This window comes from Rhipicephalus microplus, chromosome 3 (genome assembly GCF_043290135.1).
Source record: "Rhipicephalus microplus isolate Deutch F79 chromosome 3, USDA_Rmic, whole genome shotgun sequence".
In the NCBI taxonomy this organism is placed as follows: Eukaryota; Metazoa; Arthropoda; class Arachnida; order Ixodida; family Ixodidae; genus Rhipicephalus; species Rhipicephalus microplus.
The window spans coordinates 40,016,065-40,033,143 of NC_134702.1; the positions used below are offsets into that span (position 1 = coordinate 40,016,065).

The following is a 17,079-nucleotide window of genomic DNA, read 5'->3' on the forward strand; positions in this document are numbered from 1 at the left end:
TCACAACTTTATAAGAATAGTACATGGAGACAGCGTAGGAAGCACCATGTGCGTGAAGAATGTAATTAATGTTACTGTGAAAGCGTTGGGAAAAAGAATGTTTGGGGAGCCGAAGTACAATAAAGGCATTTTACTAAATGATTCCACGTATATCTGTCTGCTCATCGGTTTCCTTTTTTTTCAAATTAAAATAGCTAAATTCGAGGGACCCACACAGACGGGCAATCAAAAGCCAGGAAGACTTCACAGGCAGGTTCAAACATACAGAAAGTAACCATTCATGCTTTAAATAACATTTGTTTTTGGGCTGAGATGCTCTTTTCATTAACAGTAATACTTTCAAGGCAGTTCAGTTTAAAATAAAATGTACAGAGTTCTAGTTTTCAAACTGTAAAATAAAGTTTATACGTATGTACACAGTTGTGGTTTGTAGATATCATTCATAACTGCAAACACTCTCCAAGTTTTTCATTTACTACCCCTGTATCACATGCACTCTGACAATAATAGCATTCATTGCCTATCGTATCAACTGCTCTCATGTGCGCATATAACCTAAATGAATGGCATGACAATGCATGCTGTCGTCAATGTGGCGACAGCAATCACGGCTTTCAAAATTGATTGCTGCTCAGTTACAAATGCAACATTTCTAAATATCAATAGGAGTGTTTCATGCATGAATTTTAGCTTACGAAAAGCATTTTGTGTCTAGATATACATATATGTTGGCTAATACGAGCAATATGCTCAGCACTTGTACAGCAATGTGCAGACTTTTGCTTTGGCAAAAAAAAAAAAAACTAGTCAACGTAGCAGCTCACAAGTGACATTGTGGTTGAATCCTTGGGAATCTACTCATGTCATTCAATTCGCCCTACACACACGGGTATCACGGATATTATGTCTGTTCAACACACACTTGCCTTGAGACATGAGAGGTCTCTGAAACCCAGGTCATTACATGCCTTGCCGTTACAAGCGAGGTGCGCTCAACAGTCTCGAATGAACAAGTGTGCTTCCGCAGCAAACAGTGAATAACTTAAAGCACACCAGAGCAACTTACTACCACAACCCAGCACATGGAACCTCCCCTGCACTATGATGCTGTGACAGCTCCATTCACACACAAGCTTTGCACACACAAGACGGAAGGAAGGTTGCCTCTCTGCCTAATGCACGCAGTGCAGTCACTTCCACACTTTGACAACGCCGTTCTTGGATGCGGATACTATGAACGTTTGGCTCGTCTGTACAATGCCGATGTCGCTGATGCAGTCATTGTGGCCGGTCGGTGGCTGTTCGGGATAACGCTTGGGTTGCTCCGAGCTGGGCTGATCCTTTCTCGGACGACTGCTGTGCACCTCCTGGATCACTTTTGTCCCGTCTATGAGACTCGACCTGGAAAGACAGATTGGTGCAATCACTCAGCAGATATGCTCTGTTGGGCGGCCGCAGGTTGAACTTCAGCACTTGGCAGTGCTTGCACCAGAACACGTGCCCCATTTTTGACTGTAACTACGAACTACGAGACAGCATTTTCAAAAGAGAAAAAACGGAATATTTGGGCATCAATCCGTCACACAATAATCATCCGGCTTGCTTCTATTTCCTCTCTCAAAAATGGCACTCGCTATATTATTATAATGAGAATGCCACATAAATAAGGTGGCATTCTCATTACACAGCTACATAGTGACAACAATGACATGGCAAACTCCGTTGTGTGGGAGAGTGCATTTTCTAAGTGAGCCCTTTCCAAATTTCTTAGTTTTTGAAGGAACATTGAAGTGCCGCACATATACTACGTACTACTATAGACTGCTATGCACGGAGAAAAGCTGGAGAGAAAATATTCAGCTAAACATGTGATGCACTTCAACAAAATTATTAATGCAAGTGTATTTTCTACTACAACTGCTAACCTTCTGGCAAAATATGTCATTATATTCATAGACATAAATAGAATATTAATGCCCCAACATTTTGCACTGTTCCATTAGTATATCTAATTTAAACCAGGCGCCTAAGGGTTAAGCACTGTGGGTGATCCAGCAGGCAAGTAGCATAGAATAGCCAAAATCAAGGTTGCAAAACTTGGCGAGATTTGCAAAGCCAATAACCAACAAAAGTGGTTCGACGGCAGCCATACAAGGTACTGGGACGTACTTGTAGCTGAAGGATGGCGTCAAGGTATCCGTGGCCGAACCTGCCACGACGTGCGATGCCAGTGGGTTGTTGATGTCCCAGAGGCGGATTCGCATGTCCGAGCCAGCTGTCAGCATAAACGGCCCACATTCAAGGGGACTGATGTACATGCTGTACACAGAGTTCACAGGTGCAGATGAGGATGCCTGGACCACAAAAGACAAGCACACCTTATTGCCATGCTCTGTAGTGCTAACAAAGTGGAGCAATGATTCACTGTACGCACGCAAGATCCCAACCTACGAACGAGCCATACACGCTGGCATAGACAAGCACAGATTGCAATTCTGAGGCAAGGACTTCAGCATAAACTTTCGTGTCCTATCACTAGAGCTTGGCACTAGTGATTTAACTAAGATGTTTGCATGGCAATCAAAGATTTTCAAAAGGGAAAATATAATTTAGGGGATTTATATGTTCCTATTCAATTTGCAGACTGTATAAGATGCAGGTTAACTGAAAACGCCTCAAATTTTTAACAAAAACATGAATCAAAGTGAACAGTTACACCTTGAAATGGGTAGCTAAGTGTTTTTTTCATGTCGTCGTTTTAGTCACACTGAAGTTTTAAATACCAGGTGCACAGGTCTTCTTGTGCACCACACCCATTGTAATGTGAAAGCTGCAGCCAGTATTCTTAATCTGCAAACTCATAATGAGCAGTGTATCTGTAGATCCAAAGCCGCTGAATTGCTGCATCAGAAAGTACATGCACTTTCAAGAGAGCCTTTGGGCCTTTTCTTTTCTTTTTTTTTTTCATGAACGCACCTGTTTTTCACTGAGTGGTGGAGACATGCTTGCCCAAAGTGTGCGCAGCCGAGCCTGCGTCTCCAGGTCCCAAAGTGAGACCTCGTTGTTGCCCTCGACGGCAGCCCAGACACAGGACTGGTACAACGGGTCGATGCTTACCCGACGAACACGAGCACCTGTCAAAATGAACCATGACACTTGTATGACGGCACTAAACAATACAACCCCACATACACATTAAGATGAGCATTGACCTAGCGTTTCATAAACAAGCTGAAGCATTTACAACATAAACTGCTCAAAAGAGGACATGGGATTCTTAATGTACTCTTGTATGTATGTGAGGCACTCTAACAAAAAGAGTTCAAGAAGCCGTAAAAAAATTGCTTTTAAACGACAATGCAGCACCATCGACAGCCACATGCACTAATTAGGTGACATCAGCCCGAGTAGGCCTGCATGGACGCTTTGCCTATCGAGGGATTCGGAACTCTATGACATCTCCGAGCGTGCGCAAAGTATGCTCATCAGCACTTCTGCCATACGGGATCTGCGTCCCACAATAACGCTGCTGCTGCTTAATATGACGTCAGCTGCAGAGTTCAAATTAGCGCGTATTGTGTATGGCAAAGACGCCAATGGGTGTCCCAATTGCGCGCACTCGTAAGTACTGTGGAGTTACGCGTTCCTCGATAGGCAAAGTGTCCACGCAGGTCTACTCTACTTACACTGATGTCACCTAATTAGCACATGTGGATGCCAATGGTCCCGCTTTAGCGTTTTAGGAGCGACCTTTTAGTGACCTCTTTAAAGCTACTCTAGGCTACTTATACGAAGAGGCACAGTACTCTTAGAAAAAAGCACTGCCTTTCCAATTCTAATAAATATATGCATGAAATACTGAAGTGCATTAGTTAATATAAATTTTGATATTTGCTGCATTTGAAGGAAATGTTAAACTGTGGTGTGTGATGGGACATTTATATTGCCCTTTCATTTGCTTTTACAAAGTGAACTCCAGAACAAAGAAAAATCGTTGCTTTTGCATGAAATGCATTTTTTAGACCTACAGGCACATGCAGTAAACTGCTTTATAAATTGCCATAATTTTTCAATATGCAGTTTTTCGAAAATTTTTTGTAATGCTACCAAGCTATCGTGGTACAAAACATTCCGCAAAGACAATAAATAAATAACGCCTTGCTCCCTTGCAGAATCAACCCAAGCAGTGGAAATTAGAGATATTGCCGTCGCAGTTCTGTGCTGAAAGTGCAAAACTATGCATCTGCTAGCACTAGTGACTATCGGGATTAATAATAATTAAAACTTGCCAGCAGGGTGGCTGACAGTGGTGCTGGGCAGCTGGAATCGCATGTCCCAGCAAATGAGCTTTCCCTCGGAGGTACCACACGCGAGCCAGTTGTGCTGAGGGTCAATGCAAAAAGACGTAATCACGCCTGTGAGAAGAGAGAGAAAAAAAAAAGGAAACAGTGATCATTGTTTTGCTGTTACTGGTTTTGTGTTCATAGAACTCTGCATCTCCCACAGGATCGTGGACAATCTTACAGTAGAGGGCAGTGTTCCTAGCCCTAGCAGAGACTTTCCAAAAGCAACAGCGTAAAACATACTCATGGCTGATGTACTGGCATGCATGTTTGCCCCCTAGCAGAGTAATTCCGTGAGCACATCCATCTTGCCTTCAAAGAATATTGGTTAGAGCTTACCCCAGCTGTATGCAGTTGTACAGAATATTTATAAAACATAATCTTAACTACAGTCGAGAAACACATAAATTTGGTTTGACTAGTCAGATTATAACAATGGAAGGCTAAGGGTCATCTGTACAAATACAATAGAGCCTTCATAAACAGAACAACTGCCTCTAAAATAGCTGGTTTTATATTCGACTGCAGCACTCCAATACTTCTTTATCCGTAAATGAATGTCCCGTTGACTGAAAAATATTTTGCCATTGCCTTCAAGTTCAATTGACACAGATTCTACTGTGTAAAATAAGGAATATCATAGGTATAAAGTCTGCACATACTTAAAATTAAAAAAAAAAATCTACATTAATATTGTGCTTGATCATATACATATGAAGAAGCTGTACCAGCAACTAAAAAAAAGCTGATTCAAATATTATGCTTGGTTATATTGTTTTGGGAGCTAACAATAGAGCTAATTTGCTTATTTGCAGGGGCATTCCCACTGTAACTGAAACACTTTTTCAAGTAACCATGGAACGAATTCACTGGAAGAGCTTATTGCCTCATAAATTCAACATCGCAAAAATTTTAAGAATCCGTCCAGTGCGAGTGGAGTAGCAAAGATTTGTCGCATGCCGCAATTGTATTCTCTCTTCTCTCGCCCCGACGAAAGCGTTGGCAGCTAAGCAGGGAAGGATGGCAAGCGCAAAGAAAAACGACACGCACACCTAGTGACCTTGAGCACTTTTTCTTTCTTTTTTCTTTGAATGTGCGGCTTTTCAGTGTAATCCCGCGCACACGCACAGGCAAGTCACGGCCTCCCGCAGCGATTTCTGTAACGACCAAGTGCGCCATGTTCAAATCAGCCAATGGCTGATAGATGGGCTTCTTACGGGTGATTTTTGAGCGTCTTCTGTGATTTGTCGAGAGAAGAGAAAGCAATTTTTAGCTGACTTTGATCATTAATTGTGAATTACAGGACGCGTGCTGCGCTATGATATTTGGCTCGCGTGTTGTTGGGAGTCTCTTCTACTAATCGGCAACATTTTTTCACCACGCTCAAAAAGCCCTGTAGGACTCCTTTAAGTGCAGGGGATAACAATCAAGTAGATAACAACAAACTCAAGCATACATACCATGCCTAGGGTTGTTTTCAAAGCACCATGCCGTGCTAGGTGACCGCAGATCCCAACCTATGATCGAGCCATACACTGTGGCATAGACAAGCACAGATTGCAATCCTGCGAGAAAGAAGTGAACAATGTTTATATACAACTTTTAAGAAAGACCATCGAGTCATGTTATAATTCAGTTTGATCTATGGTGATAGCTCTCCCGCCTAAGGTGTACACACCTGTGTCAAAATGCTGCAGGTCCACAACACAGCCATCCTCATGTGGGTCTAAGGAGCGGGTCTTCAGTGGGCTTGTCTTATTGCTGTTGACCTCCACTCTGCAATGGAGCAAGGACGCATTAAGGCCGGAATGTTCAGCACATGAAAAATTTTCAGCAAATCACGCATTACTTCACGAATTTTTCACACATCTGCACAAAGATGAGACAAGAGCCTCGAAGTCTCGGTTCCTGCTTTTCATAATTACATGGAAATGCCCAGCGAAAACAATGCAGCTAAGTCTCAGAGCATGGTACTAGAACACTTTCTCAATTTCATAAGTTCACCTGACGCTCTCTCTGGTTTATGGGACTGTGTCAGTTATCCATGCCTCGGAGCCTAGCACCTCCAGGTGGCTAGTTCAAGCGGCCTTATCTGTTCTTGAACGCTTCACAAGAAAGCTGGTACTTAAGTGTGCAATGCATTCACAACTCAACTACGCCAGCACTATTCACTGCATTGATTGATTGATATGTGAGGTTTAACGTCCCGAAACCACCATATAATTATGAAAAACGCCGCATTGAAAGGCTCTGGAAATTTCTACCACCTGGGGTTCTTTAACGTGCACCCAAGTCTGAGCACATGGGCCTACAGCATTTCCGCCTCCATCGGAAATGCAGCCGCCGCAGCCGGGATTCGATCCCACCACCTGCGGGTCAGCAGCCGAGTATCTTAGCCACTAGACCAGCGTGGCGGGGCTCTATTCACTGCATTGTCTACGCAATATGCACTGCCAGTGTATAGCAAGAAGTGAAACTGGTGAGGATTGGGCATTCAGTAAGCAGCTTTTGCCTCGAAGATGAACGCAGATCCACAAGACTAGCAATGAAGATAATGTTACAGGACTTTAAATGCTTTGCACTGACCTAAACACTTGAATTGTGCCTGCATCTGAGGCAACAGCCAAGGACTGCATGCTTTGGCACACTGTCATGCATGTAACCTGTCCATCTGGAAGAAAGTATAAAGAGTTCCATTAACAACTTCAGAATACACAGATACAGAAAATATTCTGACAGAGTAGCATCGAAAGTTGCCAACAATTTTATTGCACTATCGGCCGATTTTCGCCGCCGCCGTTATGTCCCGGATATGTATAAGTATGTATATATCTACAAAAGGCACAAAGAAAAATAAATCAGAAGAAAAGATTCCAAGGCAGCCACTGCACATTCGAACCAAGTGAGCCGTAACTTTTCAGCATGCTGCATTAACCAAGTAGACCACGCCACTTGTACTGTCCATCACATTAAAAGCGAGCTATCTATATACATCATTTGCCACTGGCTTACTGTCAATGGACTTAAAAGAAACATACTGAAAGAAAGCATGTACTTTGTTTAGACAAGCCAAATACACTTTCCATAAACATTAACTTGTCCGACGACTTGATCAATGGAGGGGTGAGTTCACTGAAGCACATACAGTTGGATGAAAGGGGCATTCCAAAATGTCTCTGGCTCCACTTTCACTCTGAAGCAACAGGCAAAATTGCTCGCATCAAGTACAGGACTTTTTGAGAAGTTGCTGGCCCTGTCATGCCAGTGAATTCAGTCCTCGCCGAAATGCGTATCGCCGCCATCACTTCAGACAAACTAACTCAACTCGCTGCCCCAGATGAGTTGTGGTGACGCTTGCGCCATTAAAACATTGCATGGCTTTATCGTCACGACAGTGTAGATTTCACCAGGAACGTTGCGAACTGATGTCATCAACTTCTTGCTGCACAACTTCCGTGCAGTGTGCCTACAAGATGTGCCGGTGATAGTCACTGGAGACATCAACGCTAATGTACTTCGGAGTGAAAACCAGTGGCCTGTCGAGTTTCTCGATGCCAAACTTGGACTCCGCCTCCTGTCAGACGTCACGCAGTCAACTATTCACAACATCTGTTTATATATTGTGGTCACTGCATTACCGCCAATTCAAGCAGAATTGACCATGTTCACTACATTGCGTACAAGTCCTAAATCTCCTATGCTTACTTTGTATAACAGCCCGACGTGTTGCTATCACGTTCATTGAGTCGGCCATATGCCGAAACTGTGACTTTTATGTAATAAGAAAAGTCACAGATTTGCCACAAAGGCAAAGCAATGAACGCGATAGCAACAGATTGGAAGGGCACGCGCAGAATGGCAAGCCAATAAAAACGTGCCCCACATTTCTCATGCACAAATGACGCACAAAACGTGCTCACAGTCACAGATGAACGCGAATAAGCGTCCCAGTTGTTACTTTGCAGTGTCTGAAAAGTGCACCCTATTCGCAAACAGAGGCTGTGCAACGATTGCAGTGACCTTTGTGCACTTGGTAACTACAACAGAATCGTTCCAGTGCAAGCCCAATGCCAGCCCTTAAGACGTATGGTCCTTGCCACGGAGAGATAAGGGTGCGCGAGAAATCGTCTACTCTCCTCCTCTACACGGGCCAAAGTATGCGTGACAGATTAGAGCCGCCGCACGCTCATTGCGCCATCTTGCAAATACATAATGCTGTAAACACGATAGTTCTCCCCCGAGATGCCCGTCAACAGCAATAAGTGGTAGATATAAATAGCTGGCCGTTTTAATGTCGCAGGAGGTACCCCTCGGTGGCTCAGTGGTTAACGCGTCGCATTCTTGACGCGGATGTCGCACGTTTTATTCCGTGTACTGGAGTATTTTTTATGAATTCTTTTCTTTCTTGCGTTTTCATATATTTAAATACGTGTACATATACGGTGCATGGTATCGACGCCCACGCCGATGCCGGCGGCGAGATCCAGCCGAGAGTGTCGATATAATTGCTATTGCAATAAAACTAGCAATGGCCAGGACACTATGACAAGAAAGGATGTAATAATGAGCTTGGTGGTGATAAGCTTGCAGGTCACTGTGAAGGAAACGGACAAAGAAAGTAAAGCTAGGACAAAGCGCACTATACAGTCTTCTTTTATTTTCAACCATGTCCCTTCCAGTGTGCTGCAAGTTTCATCATGAGCACTATGACAGCATGAATGCACAACAGATGTGCCAACATCATGAGGCAGGGATGCCACGAGAATTAAGATATTTCAAAACAATAATAGACATTTCCAGCCAAGCTCTGCACACAGACATGAAATTCCAAAAAGTATGTGCACTCTTAAACATTTTAGCATACTGTTATGCTGGTTAAATGCTGAAATGGCATGCTTCAAGACGAGTGCTTAAATGTTGCTGGTATAATATCGAAGAATGCTGCACTGAAACCACTTTTTTTTATGTGATGGGCTGCGCACAAAGGTTTTTTTCTGCAGAGACATTAAATTTAGAACTGCTAGCCCAGTTTAGAACTTGGCCCATAGTTATCAGTAGCTCTAAACAAAACTGGTTTAAGAGCAGTTTTGTAAACATTTTGAAAAACCACATACTAAACGTTTTGCTGCATGCAGTCTGCCAGCTTAAGTCAACGAATTAAATTCATGTCCTAACACTAAAATAGGTGTGACAAAGACTGCTTCATTCTATAGCGTCTTTCTGCCGACTAGCGGCACTTTTTTTCTCACAAACTTGCTGAAGTTTCTATTTTTCTTTAAGACGGTTCGCATTCGATGCAGCGTGCTCAAGACTGCGGAAGCACCACTCACCCATCCTGGCGTAAGTCTGGCGAGACCGGTTAGCGATGGCCTTCTTCTCCATGCGGCCCCAGTCCCATATCTTGACCAGACCATCGGCCGAGCATGTGGCAAACAGGCTCGTATTCGGGATCACCTGCAGCCTGTGTTCAGGCGAATGTGGAATCGCAACATCAGTAACTGAGGCGACAGAGCGTCGCCACCACCATCATTATCATCAACGAGCGGCAGGAACAAACGACACCTCGCGGCATCTGTTGCAGCGTTCTCTACATCGCTTACCTTTACATCATTTTCGGTGCAGCTATTTTCAGTTGCACTGTCAGAGAGATGCTTCTTTCACGAAAGTTCGCTTAATTAATATTAGCATGCTCTACACTTTATACCAGCCCCTCCATTGGAATTAAAGGCATTATTGAGCGAGAACAGCCCACATGCTAAGTGATGCAAACAGTCAACATGCTTGCAATAAACAGAAAAAGTTGTAGTTATGAAGATAGTGCCATATATTCGTAAATTAGCCATCAAAACTAGGCTTGTGCGAATATTCAAATGCTTCGAATATTCAAACGAATAGTTGAGTATTCGAATTCGCTTCAATTCGAACTTAAATTATTGATATTTCCGAAGTATTCACAATGAACGAATAAATGTATATTAATTCAAAGGTCACTGCCTGTAGAGGTAGTTTTATTGCAATGTAGGAGTGCTAAACAGTGAAAGCACCTACTTAAAGAACATTTGCTTTGTCGTGAAGCCTTCCTTCAAATTAAAGGGGCCTTGCAACAATAATTGAACATGGTCAGAAAATGCTGCCGAACGGTAGTCGAGGCTACCGAAAACACACGAGGCAAATATTGTAGCGCAGTACATGGCCTGTAATTCACAGTAAAATTTCAAAGCTAAAACTGCTTTCTTTCCTCAGAAAGTGGCTCAAAATCACTTGTCACAGCCTAGAAGAAATATATGGCTCTGGTCATAGGCATTGGCTGATTTCAGCATGGTGCGCTTATCGTTAACGGGACCGCCGCTTGTCCACGAGTATGTGTGCAATCACACTGAAATGCCGCATATTCGAAGGAAAAAAAAAAAGAGGTGCTCAAGGTCATGAGGTGCGTGTAGAGTATTTTCTTTCGCCGTGCCATTCCTCCCTGCTTAGCTTCCAGCTATTTCGTCAAGACGAGAAGAGAGAATGAAATTGCAGCGTGTGCCAATTTTTTGATCTCTGCTCATACTGGACGAATTCTAGAAACTTTGCTGCAGTAAATTTGTGAGGTAACAAGCATGTTTACTGGCTCCATGGCTACTTGAAAAAGTGTTGCAGGGCCCCTTTAAAGGAACATGTTACCCTCAAATCAGTTCTTCATTTTATTAAGCTTATTATGACAGCTTATATAATCCTGGTATAATAAATTCTAAAACATTAAGTATCTCACAGGTTATCACTCGCATCCTACCAAAACTACTACTCAAGGTTGTTTTGACTTCCTTTGGACGAAAAGATATATGACATTTGCATAGAGACCCTGTTTCAATTTTAAAAAAATATTGTGTAGGTTAGTTTTGTCATGATAAATATTTCCCTTTTTTTACATGTCAAACATACCATTCGAATTCGATTCGAAATTATCCGATCGAAATTACTATTCGCTTCGAACCAAAAACTCTCTATTCGCACAAGCCTAATCAAAATGCAAGTTCATAAAAGTATTAACAACACTTTTTTTAAATTTTATATAGAAGGTACAAAGCATCCCATTGCTCTCAACATATTTGGCTCTGTCTTGGCAGTGCTTTGTGCTCATATTGTCACGGGCTAAGTAGATGCCTGAGGATGATGACGACGAAGTGCTGAATGTGAACGTGCTCGGACTGCAGCAGCGTTGTACACATTTGCTCGACAGTATATTCGCCAGTACGCACTTGCTCCCCAGTGTATACTTTATTCCCCGTAACATCATTGGTGGAAGGTGCGGGGTACCACTCGCTGTACAGCCCAACGAGCTGGATCTTCGCAGCGGACGGCACATTGCAACTACCACGATGACTGACCAGGCTACTCAATGTCAACAAGATCCGTCAGCCCCGCGACCGATCATTGTGGTGCAACCTCGTGACCCAGGCCCATTCAACGGCACAAGTGGCATAGACGTCGATGACTGGCTGGTTCTATACGAGCGCGTCAGCAGCAGCAACCATTGGGATCCGAGGCTTATGTTGGCGAACATCATCTACTTGCATGGCACGGCAAAACTCTGGTACGAGACACATCAAGAAGAGTTGACTAGCTGGGACGTCTGTAAGCAGAAATTGCGCTATCTATTCGGGAAACCCATCGGACGTCAAGTGGCCGCAAAGAAAGAGCTTGCGACTCGTGCCCAGACATCCACAGAGCCGTACATCGCGTACATCCAGGACGTGTTGGCTTTGTGCCGCAAGGTCGACAAGGACATGCTCGACGAGGACAAAGTCAGACACATCCTGAAAAGAATTGCCGATGACGCCTTCAATTTTCTCCAGTGCAAGGACTGCTCGACGGTGGAGTCGGTCATCGAAGCATGTCGTCGCTTCGAACAGGCAAAAAGTAGGCGCATAGTTCACCGATTTGACCGCCTTCCCAACACGGCGGCTACGTTCTCTTGCGAAGATTTGCCCACACTACATCAACCACCAGCGCCGGAAAACGTCACCAGAATAGTCCGTCGGGAACTCGAGGCTATGGCACCCGCTATGTCTAGCGTCAGCGCGCCAGGACACAACCTCGATACTGTTTCGATGATACAGGCCGTGGTTCGCCAAGAGATCGCGAATATGGGCATTTTGCCACCTCATCAAAATGCCCCTGCTACTTCCAGCTCGGCTCCAGTCGTTGCGGCTGCCACTCCGAACCGCACGTTCGCGCCACGACGTAACCCAGCTGAATGGCGCACTCATGATGATCAGCCCATATGTTTCACGTGCCATCGGATAGGACACATCGCTTGCCATTGCCGCAGCCATTGGACCTCATCACCTCGACCGAGCTTCTATGATTGGGGTCCTCGCTCGGAATGTGCACCTTATGCCCCGTCCTACCGTGCTGAGACAGGTGCAGAGCATAATCCAGAACGTCGGACCAGCCGCTCGCCATCGCCTGTGCGTCGTCAGTCCCGCTCGCCCCAACCCCGCCGTTCTCGGTCTCCCTACGACCGTCGCTCGGAAAACTAGCCGGTGCAGCCCCCGGAGGTGACGCTGCATACACGACTCGGACTGCAAATCCTCTGATTAGTCCCGACCAGCGGTGCAACCTTCTTACAATTCTCGTTGATGGTTTACCTGTAACTGCTCTTATTGATACCGGTGCACAAATATCTGTGATGAGCTCAGATCTCCGCCGCCGCAAGTTCTGACGCCTGCGATTGCACCTACCGTTCATACAGCGGATGGGAGTACTCCTGCTGTGCTTGGAATGTGCACTGCGCGATTAACGATTTCTGAGCATCAAACTTCAGTTCTGTTCACTGTACTGGAAAATTGCGCTCATGACCTCATCCTTGGACTCGACTTTCTGACTTCACACGCTGCGCTCATTGACTGTTCCAAAGGTCTTCTTTGGCTCGAACTACCATCCTTCTCAGAGACCGTCTCAACCAGCCCACCTCATCTACGCTCTGTCGATTTCCTCAGACTTCCGCCGCAAGCCGCAGTCCAAGTCCAACTCTCGCCATATCCTCCAGTACCCGATGGTGATTATGTTGCTGCCCCAATTTCTGACGTGGCCATGACACGTAATGTAGCACTCCCCAACACGGTGGTTACCGTTAAGGACAACCGAACTTCATTTCCCGTCCTCAATCTTGGCTTCTCAGCCCAAGTTATTCCTCGCGGCATGTCACTTGCGCATCTGACACCACTGGTCGACCACACAGTTTCCGCCCTAACCACCGATTTGCCACCCGATTTTTCATCAACGTCGCTCTCGTCACGTTCCTGTTCCGACCTTTTCAAGCCAATGCTATCTGACAAGCTCACCTCTGAACAAGTCTCTGCTTTCTGCCGTGTGCTTGCTTCTTATCAGGACATCTTTGACTTCGGCGACCGTAATTTGGGCCAGACATCCGTGGTAACCCATAGCATCGACACCGGTGGTGCTCGACCCATTCGCCGACGACCCTACCGTGTGTCTGCCCCGGAGCGTGGTATTATACAGCGAGAAGTCGAGTTTTGTCGAGAAGTTTGCTGAAGTAGCCCGTCCTCTAACCTGCCTCCTCAAAACGGATGTCGCATTCACCTGGGGCCAACAGCAAGCAAACGCCTTCTCGTCGCTCGTTGACATTCTCACCAATCCACCAGTCCTAGCACACTTCGACCCATCTGCCGCCATGGAGCTTCGTACTGACGCCAGTGGCCACGGCATAGGTGCAGTGCTGGCGCAGCGGCAACAAGGCGTGCACCGCGTCGTCGCGTATGCAAGCCGACTGTTGTCGCGCTCGGAACAAAATTATTCCATGACAGAACGCGAATGCTTAGCTCTCGTCTGGGCCATTGCGAAATTCCGACCATACCTGTATGGCCGACCATTCTCAGTTATTACGGACCACCATGCGCTTTGCTGGCTCTCCTCACTCAAGAACCCTACGGGACGCCTTGGTCGCTGGGCGCTGCACTTACAAGAGTACACTTTTTCCGTATCCTATAAATCCGGACAACTTCACAAGGATGCCGACTGCTTGTCCCGTTACCCAGTCGATCCCCCTGACACGATGGAAGGTGGACAAGAGGCCCTCGTTCTTTCAATTACCGACTTCACCGACATAGCTGCTGAACAACGCCGCGACCCCTCTTTGCGTGCTATCATCAATGGTCTGCACTCTCCCCACCCTGACCACTCCTTACAACTGTTCGTTCTTCACAACGACATCTTGCACTGCTACAACGCCCGCCCTGATGGTGCTGAGCTTTTACTCGTTGTTCCTGTGCATCTTCGCTCAGACGTTTTGGCCCAGCTCCATGATGCCCCCTCCGCTGGACACCTAGGGGTGTCATGCACGTATGACCGCATTCGCCGCCAATTCTTTTGGCCTGGCCTCTACCGTTCTGTGCGACAGTACGTTGCGGCATGCAACCTCTGCCAGCGCCGCAAGACACCTGCTCTGGGACCTGCTGGTACCCTCCAGCCCATTGAAGTACCAGATGAGCCATTTTTCCGAGTCGGCCTCGATCTTCTAGGACCTTTTCCCGTGTCGGCGACCGGTAATAAGTGGATTGCTATTGCTACCGACTACGCAAACCAACAACCTCACGGAACGCCTCAACCGTACTCTGACGAATATGTTAGCGATGTACGTCTCCAAGGATCACAAAGATTGGGACATTCACTTACCTTTCGTTACCTTCGCATACAACAGTTCACGTCATGATACAGGTGGATTTTCACCTTTTTACCTACTGCTTGGTTATGACCCGCCTTTGCCCATGGACACCATGCTCCAATCTGACGCCCCCTCATCGACTGCTTATGCTCGTGATGCCCTGGCCCGAGCTGACATCGCCCGCCGAGTGGCCCGGGATCATTTATGTGCCTCGCAGCTTAACCAAAAGAGTGCTTACGATCGCCGGCACCGTGACGTACAGTACTCCCCGGGGTCGCTCGCCTTGCTGTGGTTACCATCACGTCGTGTTGGTCTCTGCGAAAAACTGATGTCCCGTTACGTTGGCCCCTACCGCGTCATACTTAGGTCACCAGCGTGACCTATGAGATAGCTCCACTCCATACCACGTCAGTACCAGCTTCAGTCCTGACCGATATAGTGCACGTCTCACGGCTTAAACCATACTACTCACGCCTCGAGAATTGATCGCTCCGGGACGGTGCTTCTGCCGCCGGCTGGTAATGTCACGGGCTAAGTAGATGCCTGAGAATGACGACGACGAAGTGCTGAATGCGAACGTGCTCGGACTCCAGCAGCGTTGTACACATTTGCCCGACAGTATATTCGCCAGTACGCATTTGCTCGCCAGTGTATACTTTATTCCCCGTAACATAATACTACACTGTGTGTTAAGCAGACCAGGCAGAAGAACTGTTCATGTCGCACGCATATGTGCCCAACATTGCTCATGTTGGGCACGAATCTCCAAGTGGGAGATTTTGACACAAAAAAAATTACATCATAGAGAAACTGATTCAACATTCAGAACTAACCCCCGTATTCACAAACGCTCCTCGACTCGACCCTTCACTCGAAACGCTCCTTGAGTGACGTTTTCCCATTCACAAACTGCCCTTCACTTAAACGATTCCTTCACTTGAGAAAATCTCGAGCGTTTCCTCGAGATTGTCAAGGAAGCGATCGAGCTTGTGGGGAGCAGGTGCGCCCAGCCTCCCTTTCCCTCTTAGGGCAGCGCACGCGCCTGGTTGCGGGGACCCCTTCCCCCACGGCCGGCGCGTGCGATTCCCCCCCCTTTCCCGGCGCCAGGAACAGGTTCCCCTCTCCCTCAGCGAGGAAAGGTACCATTCTCGTCAGGGAAAGGGAAATCGGGTCGGGGAACAAAACGAGCGGGCAAACGGGCGCTCGCTCTCTGACACCAGCGACCATCCCAGGAGGACGAACCCGCAACCCCTCCTGCGAGCCGAGGACGTCCACGACCGAGGTTGTACGAAGCCTGTGATTGCAGCCGTCCATAACGCTTGCATCGGGGGAGGGGTCGACATGATCACAGCCTGTGACATCCGCTCTGACACCAGCGACCATCCCAGGAGGACGAACCCGCAACCCCTCCTGCGAGCCGAGGACGTCCACGACCGAGGTGTAAGCGTCAACACCTTTGTTATCTGTAGTATCTCCCCGCGACAGTGACGCGCGATTGCTAACGCTTAGCAATAAAGTGTTTGTTGTTGATCTGGCCAGTTGCCTTATTCGCCCGAACCCGTAGTAGTAGCTGCAATGAGGCAAGCTACGGTTGGGGGACGTTAACCGTGCACGGAACGACTGTGTGCGGCTGAAACATTAGCTATAGGCTTCTGCGTCAGCCGTACATAGGACGGTCCCTCAACATCTGGCGCCCAACGTAACGAATTTGGCAACGCGGCTAGTTCTGTGGACGCGAGCAAGTGCCAGGGCGCTCTTCCACACGTAGGATAATAGGCATGTCGGAATTCCAAGATTTGTCAATGTTGTCGGATGTCGCGTCGCAGAGTGGCGATCCTTTGGCTAACGCGGGGGTACTGTTAGGACTTTCCGACAGCGTAGAGCTTGGTCGTTTCACGCGGGATGATCAGGAGGGTGCAGAGACCGCGTTAGCAGAGAGTAGGCCTACGACGGAGAGCGGCCCGCATGGCGCTCCGGCATCTCGCGACGCGAACAGAGAGGCGCCGCCACAAGTTACGACACGCGCCTCAACTATAGGCGAGTCTTCGGGCAACAGTTTGCCCTCGA

The 17,079-nt window shown here is 46.8% G+C and overlaps 1 protein-coding gene across 1 annotated transcript in view; it reads right to left on the minus strand.

Moving 5' to 3' along the window:
- Positions 1 to 838: 838 nt before the first annotated feature.
- Vps15 (vacuolar protein sorting 15) overlaps positions 839 to 17,079 on the minus strand; it is a 49,943-nt gene continuing 33,702 nt past the window's right edge. Inside the window, exons 27-34 of the mRNA XM_075889289.1 lie at positions 9,674 to 9,804; positions 6,930 to 7,014; positions 6,022 to 6,119; positions 5,804 to 5,908; positions 4,290 to 4,415; positions 2,977 to 3,134; positions 2,170 to 2,354; positions 839 to 1,401 (exon numbers count right to left, since the gene is read on the minus strand). Of these exons, the coding sequence (XP_075745404.1) occupies positions 1,191 to 1,401; positions 2,170 to 2,354; positions 2,977 to 3,134; positions 4,290 to 4,415; positions 5,804 to 5,908; positions 6,022 to 6,119; positions 6,930 to 7,014; positions 9,674 to 9,804 (1,099 nt within the window). The 3' untranslated portion in view covers positions 839 to 1,190. The remainder of the gene's footprint in view (positions 1,402 to 2,169; positions 2,355 to 2,976; positions 3,135 to 4,289; positions 4,416 to 5,803; positions 5,909 to 6,021; positions 6,120 to 6,929; positions 7,015 to 9,673; positions 9,805 to 17,079) is intronic.